The sequence below is a fragment of the Dendrobium catenatum genome, unplaced genomic scaffold (assembly GCF_001605985.2).
Source record: "Dendrobium catenatum unplaced genomic scaffold, ASM160598v2 original_scaffold_142558, whole genome shotgun sequence".
NCBI lineage: Eukaryota > Viridiplantae > Streptophyta > Magnoliopsida > Asparagales > Orchidaceae > Dendrobium > Dendrobium catenatum.
In genome coordinates this window covers 4,021-16,264 of record NW_021460989.1, presented here as the reverse complement: position 1 = coordinate 16,264, position 12,244 = coordinate 4,021, and the positions used below count along the sequence as shown (strand labels likewise).

The 12,244-nt window shown below is 45.3% G+C and overlaps 1 protein-coding gene and 1 non-coding gene across 2 annotated transcripts; both read left to right on the top strand.

The window, feature by feature from the left end:
- On the top strand, positions 1–858 carry LOC110107551 (ribosomal protein S3, mitochondrial; the record flags this gene model as incomplete). Its single annotated transcript, XM_020837822.2, is given in 2 exon segments — positions 1–300; positions 303–858. Coding segments are annotated over 2 exon segments (723 nt in total), but the record flags the coding sequence as incomplete, so codon positions are not given.
- A 10,476-nt stretch (positions 859–11,334) lies between these two features.
- On the top strand, positions 11,335–11,407 carry TRNAM-CAU. The gene has a single exon. It is a non-coding gene; the product is annotated as a tRNA-Met (tRNA).
- The last annotated feature ends 837 nt before the right edge of the window (positions 11,408–12,244 follow it).

The following is a 12,244-nucleotide window of genomic DNA, read 5'->3' as shown; positions in this document are numbered from 1 at the left end:
GCGGGAACAACAAAAACAACCATCTCGCTTTTTCCTTTCTTCGGTGCTACCTTTTTCTTTCCAAGGGATGGGGTTGGGGTTTCTAATAACCTTTTTTTGGAGTATGCCCGGGAACAACTCCAGGGTCAATTAAGGATCAAATGTTGGAACCTCATGGGTCAGGATAAGGTAATAGAATTGATAGAGAAATTCATAGACCTAGGTGGGATAGGAGAATTTCAAAAGAGAATTGAGATGATGATAGAGATCATACTGAGAAACAGAAGAATTCCGTACGGTTACAACTCTTATTTGAACGAAAAGTGCAAAAAATGCGATCTTTTTTGTCTAATAGAACAAAAACGAATACCTTAATGGAGTCGGTAAAGATCAAATCTGTTTATCAAAGTGCTTCTCTGATTGCTCAAGACATCTCTTTTCAACCGAGGAACAATCAAATCTCATTTCGTTCAATTTTTAGTCAAATAGTTCAGGATATTCCATTAAGAATGCCTCAAGGGGTTGAGGGGATACGTATTTGTTGTTCAGGTCGATCAGGAGGTGCGGAAATAGCTAGAACTGAATGCGGAAAGTATGGAAAAACATCTCGTAATGTATTTCACCAGAAAATAGATTATGCTCCTGCGGAAGTATCTACTCGTTACGGAATTTCAGGTGTCAAAGTGCGGATCTCATACAGTAAAAATCAGAAGGGACGTGCTATATCCGAAACGTACGAAATTTAGTAAATATCGTAAAGGCAGATGTAGTAGGGGTCGCGAACCGGACGGTACACAACTTGGTTTTGGAAGATATGGCACCAAAAGTTGTAGAGCTGGTCGTCTTTCATATCGAGCCATTGAAGCAGCGCGTCGGGCTATAATCGGACAATTCCATCGTGCTATGAGCGGACAATTCCGAAGAAATGGGAAGATATGGGTCAGAGTTCTCGCAGATCTTCCTATTACGGGGAAACCTGCAGAAGTGAGAATGGGAAGAGGAAAAGGAAATCCTACGGGTTGGATTGCTCGTGTGTCCACGGGACAAATCTCATTTGAAATGGATGGTGTGAGTTTGTCAAATGCTCGACAAGCCGCTACATTAGCGGCGCATAAACCATGTTCGTCAACCAAGTTTGTTCTGTGGTCGTAACGTAATTGGTTAGTGGGGAAAACCCGGGCCGGGACTCAAAAAAATTGAAGTGTTTTTCCTGAACGACGGAAGTGGAAAGACAAACAGGGAGAGGTCGTCATCGCCAAAATTGTACGACGAACCTTCTTGTTCCAGGCGTACGACCCTGAGACGTGACGGTGTCACTTTTCCGGCCCGGTCAAGTGAAGTAAGAATAAGAAGGAGAAGAGCTCAGATTCAGGAAAGGATGACCGGTGTTCCAGGAGTCGTTTTTTTTTCTCTTTTGCTACGCACCTTGATCCAAACTTGAATGTGAACATACCAATACGACGTATTCGCGAGCGCACCTAACGATGACTTTCGTCAGTAGTGTGAACCAGGACTAGAAACTGGCCCCTGCAGTGTCAGCCGGGAGTACTGCAAAGGCCCTCTGCAGGGATAGAGGTTGTTCCTCTCGCTTTGCTCGAGTACTTCGTTCCTCTCCTTTCAGTCGAGTGGCCTAACGGCTCCTCTCCTTCACAGTAGAAAGTAAAATGCTAATGGTGATCTTACACGAGATAATACTCGGAAAGAACCACCATGTATCCTACAAAGAGTTGTAAACCTCTTTCTAGAATATCCTAAACCCATACAACCATAAGGATGATGGACGTTAAGAAACGCATTCAATGACAAGAACGAGAGATCTTTCCCTATATTCCTGACAAAGAAACGTTTAGCGAACTCAATAGCACCAGAAGAAGAAATTCAAGATTTTTTAGAAGAAGATATCTTCACCTGAAGTACCTCTGAGATAATATAGACATACTCTTTAGCAACGAGTGGATCGACCAACACCAAGAACAGCATACTTGTCAAAATCAGTCCCAGGATACACCTTCTCGGCCGCATACCATATAATGAAATGGTGTGCGAAGGCAAAGAGAGGCCAGGATGATAAGTAACCTAATGGTTGCCCAGCAAGGAATACCACCTTGGGATGGGATCTTGGTCGACCTATTCGGTTTCCATCCAAAATGTTAGTTGCTAAAGCGGAGTTTACGACTGCAGACGAATATGACCAACATCACCTGAAAAGTGGAAGATAATATAAGAAGAGGGAGGAAACCTATCTGTTGCATAGGAGAAATCCAAACTGTAACAGAGATGATGACCTCTTCATCGTAAAATCGGAGCCACTTGGTCAAAAGTACCATCCATAGGTAAGAATTGCAAGACTTTCATTAACCAATCATGGACTGGATAAAGAATCCTTTGATTAATATAGTGACCTATAGCGCTTCGCTTGGATCCTCACTGAGAAAGTCTACCAGCACACGGATTTGCTACAGCAGTCGCGATAGGATCAATCTGAGGTAAAACTGTGGAACGATAATGTTCCAAATCAGGGTATACACAAAGATGAATGAATCTCGCAAAATGCGTAACGAATCGCCAACCCAGACGGTGTCTGTTCTCCAATGTGAACAATCACACGGGACAGATGCGCATAGGCAGCCAACTCATAAAAGAAACAAGAAAAGATAGATGTAACCCTCCTTCATTCCCTTACGAGCAGCATCACGACTCAAATCATCATTACTAAGTCGTGTGTTAGGTAAAGACTTCCATGTAGGTACAAAAGTAATACGGGGAAGACTTTGTATCTCAGGTACGTATCTGAGAATCAAATCTTTTGCCCTGGACAGGAGAAGGTGGTCAAGAGCGGTGTGATTGATGCACCGACTGCGCTTGTGTGTGCACCTGCCTCGACTGTCCAGATCCAGTGAGCACAATTTCATCAGACCTCTTAGAGTTGTGCCGCTTAGGACGTCTCTCATATCGGTCAACTTGAGCATAGGTAGCAGATTGGTCAACATACTTCCTTCTATCCTTCTGTGTTGCTTGAACTAACACTTTAGTCTTAGTTCGCTCACTCCTGAAAATCTTAGACTTGACGTTCTCAGAAACTGCACAACCCATTTGCCTGAAAACTTCAGCTGCAGTACGTCCTTCTTTACTAGCCATTCGTTGAATCACAGCCCGAACACCAGAAAACGGGGACTTCTTCTTTCTTGCGGGTTCAGATTCCTACTGAAATGGACGGGGTGGCGAATTGGCTATCTTCCGCACATCTTCCTCTCCTTGGGCAGCTGAGAGGGGATGAAACCTACTACCCCTCAAGAGGGAAGAGGTCTCGGGTAAGACATACTGGCCATCCGCACCAACAAACTCAATTTCAGCTAATTCCCTTTCTCTGCTTAGTCTCTCGTGGATCTTCCTTATCCTTCTATTCTTCTTTCTCCTCTGGGTCTTAGTCAGAGGAGCCCCACTAGAGGAAGAACCTATCTCAAACACTGTGGGCGCAGAGAAAAACTGGTCATTGGGTTTAAGAACTTCGGATTGGATTGGTTCAACAGCAGTGATGACAGATTTCAACTTCAGAGATGGTTCAATCTTGGTGTTTGCAACAACAACAGGACGAGTAGCAACAGAGCTAACATAACAGCAACAGACTTGGCAACAACAGAACAGGGGTTTCGACGGCTTTTCTCTTCAACGAGGGGAATTCAGACTCAGAGGCCAAATTGAATTCAAGTACTGGTTTCAGCTAGAACTTCGTGGTCTACAGTCGGCAAGGTGAGTTCGGTCAAGAGCAAGGTTGAAGCCAGTTCCAAAAGAAAAGATCAGCTTCCCAGTCGACATTTTCCTGTAATCATATTCCAAGCGGAATGTCAACAACACTGAATTTTGTGCTTCTTGGTTAGGAGGGGACCCTATCTTTACATGAGTCAAGTCACAGGGGCTATGAGACCCGATTAAGCGTAGGAATTAGTGCTGGAAGCCCTAGTAGTAATAGTAAGCAGAAAATGAAAAGTAGCCCCAAGCTTATTCATAAGCTCAAGATAGCCAAGATGGATGGAGTAGGGCTAGTCTAAGACAAGACAGACCGATCTCTATTCTCCTGCTCGCGTTTACAAGGTTTCCCACTCACTCTATTGAGTTAGAGCGGTTCTGCAAGGAAGCATCTCGATAGGTCCGCAACCTGTGCTGTGGTTGATGCCCCACCCGAGCTCTAATTCCATACTCGATTTGCCGGTTCTTCGTCCGAGCGGCCCCCTGAGGATGCGGGAAGCCAATTATAGGAGTGGTTAACTGGACTGAATGAAACCTTGATGCCCTATCCGTGGCGACGCCTAAGCCGCTTTAGTAGGGACGGACTGAAATACATACCCCATCATAGGGATGATTCGGTTGATAGAGCCAGCAGAGGCAAGGGATCTTCTCAAGTGGTCATTAGTAATGCACTTTGTGGTCCTTATTGAGTGCTGGCGAAGCATGAGCAATGAGAGGAGAGGTCCTACCCATACCTACTGGCGAATAGTTCAGTGAGTGGGTTCGGGTAAGACTCTACTGATTGATCTACCTATTCATTCCTCCCCCAGAGAAGATAGAGCTACCTTACTTCATAGATTGCTTGCATTGACGGTGATTACATTTCTTCCATTGCTAGGCATGTTCTGTTCCCAATCCAACTTCAGTCTTTCGATGTAGGTTTCCATTTCATTCTCTCGAGCAGGTACAGTCCCTATTCATTGAAATAGATATGAATTGGGAGTCGTTTTACTCTCCTCTCTCTCAAACAGTAGGTAGGTTTTCTACGATTGATCAGAGAGGCCTTTAAGATAGAATAGGGGAAAGAGCGAGATTGAAGGATTGAGATCTTCATCCCCAAGTGTCTCTCATTGAGGAAGTGGGAATAATAGAATAGGAAATCCACGAAAGGACAGTTTTTGTTTGGATTTGACGGATAATACCGATGCCATTCAAGCAATGAAATTGTTTTCCGCTTTGAATTCGAGCTGTCATCAGCTGGTATAGAATAGGCTTTTTCGGGTCCAATCTCACAGAAGTCAGAGAAAAAGCTGTTTTGTTTCAGACGCTAACTAGAAAAAGAGAAGAATGGTCCGGGCTCGGTATTTCTACTGTAGTGCAAGAGGATACTGCTATTGTCTTATCTCTACACCTACAGTGCAGGGTAGTAGTAGTAAAGGGGATCTATACTCTATGATATAAGATTCTTGTCAGGAGATGGATTTTGAGGATGACCCATCTGCCTTAGCAGGGAAGTCTGATCTTAAGTCGTCTAAAAGTTTGAAAGGTAAAATGGTAGAAGCAATGGGAAGTCTGGTCAAGGGCATGTCCAAGAATCAAAAAGTATCTTCCTCATGTATAACATAGCTTCTTGGAACACTATAAGATTTCATGAACCTCTTAAGCAGATTGAAGTCAGATCTTTTATTCAGAGGAGGCGCTAGATGATATGAAAAACTTTTTCTATTGAGAAGAAGGCCTTTGGAAAGCCCCTTGTGGGATGGGGAGGTGAGGCGCGTATAAGGTCTCATTATCAACACAAGACGGTACAACGGTACACAAGACAGGATTTCAAATAGATGGAAAAACAGGCCCGCAGAAGGTGTAAAAGTAAGTAGAGCCCACTGACAGAGAAATGTCTTTTTTTTTTAGATAACAATAAGAAGGTGGTGCTCCTTGAGAGCCCTAGATGAGACTTGAAGAAGCGTAGTTGCCAAATAGCAGTAATTTCCCCTTTGACCAGGAGGGGAACACTAGTAATGGACCACAAAGCCTATTGAGGCTTTCACTGAAAATGAATCCAATGAATTGATCAACTGAAACGGGATTTCGACAAGCCAAAAGGAGTAAGTGTAAAGCCAAGCCGAAAAGTCCATCCAAGAAAAGAATAGAGAATCCAACGAAAGGCCATAGGGCTGTTAAGGAGTCCCGACCATTTATCTAATTCACCATCGAAGAGGGCAAGCCGTGGATCTAATCTAACGGACGTCTCTGTCTCCGTCGGGGGGCGGGTGTGTTCCGCGCCAATCAAATATCTGATAAACAAAGTCCAGTCGTTTGTGTTTTTGCCGGTTGCTCGGATTCGGTTGAGGCACGGAGTCTGTCGGAGTTCTCTTTCCCGTTCTCCTTATAGCTTACTTCTTTCGGTTTTTCTTTCTGGATCAAGTCCCAGGTCAGATCTGAGGGCGAAAGCAGTAGGTAGGGTTGGAGACCCACGAGGCTGGAGCTGTTCTCGAGTCCATAGTCTCGACCAAAACTATTGTTCTCTCTCCGGCGGAAAAGGAAACTCTCGCCTTGAACTTGTCTAAGTTCAACTATCGCCTTTCCTGCCCTGCTTGTGGGACTGCTTCCACATCTACTTATACTTATCATGCACAAACCTACTCTTTCCCATGCTTGCTTGAAAGGCAGGGCGCTAAGCATTTTTCTTCATTTCTATTAGAGTAGTAAATGAAATAGACTAAGCTTGCTTGGTTGTATCGGGAGAGACATAACCTTATCTTCACTTGCTGAGCCCAGCCCCTACCTGCCTTTCCCTTGCGTACCACAGAACTCCTACTAAGTCAAGTAAACAGATCATACTTCGAGAGGGACGGGCTTGAGGATCCAGAGGAAGGGGTAGTGACTTGTTTGCTTGGTGAGGTAACCGTTGGCTTTATGATCAGACGAACCCTGATCACCCCTCGCGTGCCGGGCGATGATGATTGGTTGCGAACCAACATCTGAGGAACACGGTGTAACCTCGAAAAGGTATGTAATGTCATTATTATGAGGAGAGCTGTGATAAATTATGGTAGCCAAGGAGATGCCAGATGCGAAGCTTGCATACCTCCCTTTCTCATGTTGCGGTTCTTTGTGAGAAGCCCGGCCCCGCCCCGAAGGCAAGATCTTTTTTAGACTTTCTTTCATTTTTTCCGTCCGGTCTGAACGTTCGTCGTCATCTTCTGCCAATCTACGGCCTATTGCCCGCTCCAATCGCTGCTTCTGTCTCTTGATCCTTATCTGGTTCCTGCCAGTGGCTTGGAAGCAAGCTATCTTCGCCTATCGGCCGGCATGGTAAGCAAGTAGAATGCCTCCTTCCTACGCTAAGAATGCTTGGCCTCCTTCTAGTCGGGTTAAGCTCCGATTTCATGCTGTCCGCGGTCGTATTTAGCCGGAGTCCCGGCCCTGGTCACGCGAGGTCATCATTGATAAATAAGACTGAAAGGTGAATTTAGTTCCCCCTGGATTCATTCGTTCCTGAGCAACTCATGTCGCCATTGACCTTGAGTACCTAAAGGTCGAAGTTCGTCCGCATATCTGACTATGGAAAGAACCATAAGTGCTCGCACAGCACAAAAGAGGGAGATGTTGAGATCGCGGGCTTGAGCTGGACATGCGCTGCATTTCGGTCCGGCTCTGATGTTTCAACACAAGTGCCAGGTTGCTCGTCTGTCTGATGGAATTACGTGAGAGAAAGAATTCATAGCCTAGCCAGAGAAAAGAAAGATGATAGATGAGATATGATGGATGAAAGGTAAGGGCGGAAGGGCGTCTTCGCCGCCATGAAAGCAGAATCCTATAGTGAGGCCGATCGTCCACATGAAACTGAATGCATGCCAATCAAAAGGAGGAGAAGAGTTATTGATCACATAAGCTTGGTAACTAGAAAGTTGCTGATCGTATCATTCGGCAGAGCCTGGGTCCTTAGTATATGTATAGCGGCAAGCTCCCATCAAAGTTTCTTTGTTGTTCCGATCGATGAAAGTGTCGAACTGAACACCAAAAAATCAATAAAAATAGTGTGTGAAAAAGTATAACCATGAATCTTTAGTCGATAAAAGAAAAGAAAGAGAGATTTTAAATGATTCTCTCCTGAAAAGCTGTGCTGCTTTCAATCAAGTTCGAGAAGTACTTACAGCCAAGCGGGGACCGGCTTCGCTAAGACATTTTGGTCCGTCCGGGCTAGGCTCTATTGGGCGTGGCTTTATCGTAAACAACAACAAAACTTGAATTCATAGCATACATACGATATTTCGTATAACGATCTTTCGTATAACGATCTTTCGTAATAGAAGAAAGAGAAAGAAAGTAGAAATATCGTATCTAAACAAAAAGTAGCTCGCCCTTATTCAAGGAGAGGTAGCGCGCGGATTCGTTTTCCTATTTCAGGTCCTAAGGCGCGTGCTTCAATTCGGGAGGTGGATAGAAGGATAAGAATCGGTCGACCAGTAGCGAAGGAGTTGGGATCCCACCCGGAAGGGAACAAGGGCAGAAGCTTGCTCTACTACTGCTGGCCAAGATCTTCTTTCCTGAACTAATAGCTCTACGTCTCGAGGTAGGAATCCTATCGAATGCTACTACTTCTCGAAGCCAATCGAGTTTTTAAGCCAGCCCTTACTAGCTACTTCTTTGATGCCTCCCGAGCAGAGGAATGAAAGATCCAATCTTGTCGGAAAGAAGGGTGGAAGGGCGGATGGTTGACTGATCAATTCCTAACTTCATAATAGAATAGCCCGTTGGGTACTACCGGACACAATGAGAAGAGAAGCGGCTCAGCCAGCAGCACAGTCCTAGGGCTTGAATAGCACAACTGTCACTAGCGAAGCGCTCCAACCAAAGTAAGGGGGGCACGGCGCGCACATAACAATCCATCATTCATTTGTTGATGAAATGAAAGAAGAATGTCGATTTCGTTATGGATGACGCACACAATTCATTTGCTTATTGCATTCGATCAGACAAGTCTTGGCTTGTCCCTTGCTCAGGGTGAAAATGCATCTAAGGGGAAGTCTTTCGTATAGAAAGGTTGGCTGTTTTTGTGTTGCCTCAGCGTAAAGTCTTTCTTTCTCCAATTACTTACCCTCGGACAAGTTGACAAGGGCTCTTTGTCCAGAATCATCAATAGAAAAGGTTGGTAATCAAAGGATCTTCTCGTGAGCTTAGTTTCGACGGGAAGGCAACACGGACTGATCCAGGCCCGATCTCAAGAGCTGTATCTCCGTCCGAACCTGTACGTATTAGCGTCTCTATACATACTCCCATTCAATTCACGTTCTTATTCCCGCCCTTATTGACATCTCGCTCTGCGTCCGTCCCTTTCCCATATTAGCCAAGTCTAAGTCCATTGGGTGGGAACCTTTCCCACAGGGTAGTACGGTTGAGCCGAGGCAGGCTCAGATCCACTCCGTTTTTGAGTTTAGGCGATTGATTCATAAAGTTTAGGAACTCATGACAGCTCGGGTAGCTATACTTTCTCTTACCCTTGGGGCTAGCGCTCCCTCATTGCATATCCATTTCATATCTTGGCTGCTCTTTATTGTGCTCATGATCCGCATCTCGGGCTCGATCTGATCTATACCTTGAATCCCGATTCTCTCTCCCATTTCCATCCTACGCTCTCTCTCGACAACGTTCTCTGGTTTCTGACCCTCCACTTTTGCTTTTGATAGGTTAGGCTTGAAAGCTAGCGTCCGGAAGGCCTCCAACGCAGCAATGGCCCCCTCATTCCGTGAGAGTGAAATTCAGAATAAGGAACCACAACTGATTAGCCATCCAAAACTTCTGGAAGCGGGGGGACGACAACCATTCATTGTGAAAATAGAGCCTTTTAAGCCATGCAGTGCCCCGTATTAATGGTTTCCGCTATCGGGCTAGATAAACCAACCCATGTTTCTCCGCCCCAATTAACGACATCAACACCAAATAGAAATAGATATATGAATAGGAACCTCCAGGAAAGGTGGAGGATTCGGGGTGCGAATACTGGTCAAGATCGAGATTGAGAGCCCGATATGGATCGAGAACATGACCGATAGCCAAAGCCGAGGCCAAGGTACGAATCATTGGCAGGATCGAGATGCAGATCCCGATCTAGAGAAGGAGCCCAGAGATATACCAAACAAACAGGAGAAAGAAGCCCGCTTTACTACTATGAATATTAAGCCATACCTTTTTCAAAAGCAGCCCCCGCCCCAACTAAGAAGTGTGCTTTTGGGGCTTGACTACTTCACTTCTGGTATTTCATTCCGTGCAGTCAGGCGCCCTGCTAAAAAGTAAGGGCCGGGGTCCCAGCTAGCAGTTCTCCCTTTGGACAAACGATAGGCACGAAGCCTTTTGAATTCATCCGGTTCTTTTGTTTGAACGGGGTCGTGAAGTTCCTTCCCCTTTTCTTTGTAAATAGAAGTATAAGGGTTACTGCTTAGTTGTTTCTAAGATAGAATGGATTAAGATTGATTGTGAGTTCGGAACCAGTACTACTAGATAGAAAGCAGCGATAAGACCTGCGTTGCGTGCCCCCAATCCGAGTTCGAGCTATTAGTAGTGCAAGTAGCAGTGTCAGCCGTAATAGCAGCGCCAGTCTAATGTGACCCCGAGGTCAGACCAAGGGAACTTCCGTAGGCGGTATGACGAGGCACTTCCAGGTAACGAGTCATAGTGCCAGTCGTAGTAGTGCTAGCCGCCTGTCCAATTAGGGACCCATAATCTGTCAATCCACATCTATCGAATAGAGCTGCTAAAGACTAGTGGTTCGGGATAAGATAGGGCCTGAAATAAAGGTAATAGTGAGCTCGAGCTGGAGCTGCTGCTCAGCCAGCGCTTTTCTCCTTGGTGAGTGTTTTGTTTTTCACTTGTTCCCTTGGCCCATTGGTCACTTCCTCCCTTAGTGTCAACCCGGAGATCGATCCCACCATTTAGAACTCAGCATTGGGGGCCTTTAATAAAAAAGAAAATAGGCTTGTTAGCCAATTACTTATTATTCTGGAAAGTGGATTGACGATCGGAATCAAAAAGATATTGATTTTGATGTATTACACTTGGAACATGAAAACTATATGAAAGAAACAATTGGATCGTGACAAGTCGTTAGTCGGGAATAGAGCTGTGGCTTATTCGGCGCTATATCACAATTCATTCATTCTCGGGCATAGCTGAAACGTGGCATGGGACATCTGTCGGCGGTGGGAGTCTGACATCCGAGCGAGAGGTCAGACCAATCCCATTCATCCTGGTCCGATCCGAACGGATCTTGTTGAATGAATTGATCCATTGTTGTATTGTATGCCCTACTTCTTAGTGAATTTTTTCCTACTCGGACCCGCCGTACTTCCTTTGACTACTCCTTTTTCTATGGTAGAAAATTTTGGTTATGGTGGAGAGTGGGGAGTGAAAACACCAATGCAGCAGAGAACGACCGCATTACAACATGAATGAAGACAGACAGAAGGGCGACGCCTTTTCCAAGTGGTTGATCTTAGCGTGCTAGCCGCTGCTTCATTTCGTATAGCGATAACGCTTTCTCTTTCTTAGCGCTCCACCCCGCGGAGAACTCTGGTTGCGCTTTGGTTGGCTTTATCTTAGAGTCGATTTTCTCTGACTTGACTCAGCTTGACCTACTTGACTCAGCGGTTAGAGTATCGCTTTCATACGGCGAGAGTCATTGGTTCAAATCCAATAGTAGGTAAGCCGAAAACCCCGCTTTTGCCAGCATGACAGCAAGGACTGGCATCGCATCAAGGAGTCAACTGAATTACCAAAGCATCGGTTGCTTCCACCACGTAGTGCCTTCTTCGACCGACAGACGTTCCACCACTGGATAGTGTTTTTTTCTTGTAGTAAGAAGCAGACTGTAGTTGCTCGATCCAGCACTGAGGCTGAATATCGGGCGCTGGCTGATGCCACTTCGGAGCTCCTATGGTTCAATACATTACAAAGAAGCTAGTCGCTAGTTCAAATAGTCACAGAAGTAAAAGCTGGAAAGCCAGGTATGAGTGGCGCTTCACTTCTTTAGGAGTGAAAAAGGGCGTAGCGAGCAGTCTACTCATGTACGAAAGAGGGGATTCACAAGTGTCTATTCTCTATTCCAAGGTGCGAAGGGCAAAGGAGACAGAGGAAAGAAGGAGCAGCTATTGACAACTTTTGAATCCATAGATAGGGATCGGTCCAGTGACTAAGGGTTTAGCAGTATCCGTTGATCAACTCCAGCCTCCATTCATGAAAGGCAGGCATGAAGAGGCGAGCTTGACTCGTTAGGAATTCTCCATCCATCTAGTGGTGCGGACCAGGGTCTTAATTCAAGGTTTCTAAGGGTCCTTGGACACTCTCATTCATTTCATAATGATTTGAAAATGAAGTCTGAAATTCCCCTCTGTCCATGAACAGCCTGACTAAGGACGAAGGTAACGCAACGTTTGGCTTGGGAAGAGCTCAAAAGGCTCTGAAATAGTCCAATCAAGAAAAATCATATCCATCTCTAGAGTGAAAGAGATATTCTAGCCGTCCTTTCTACCCGGGTATGGAT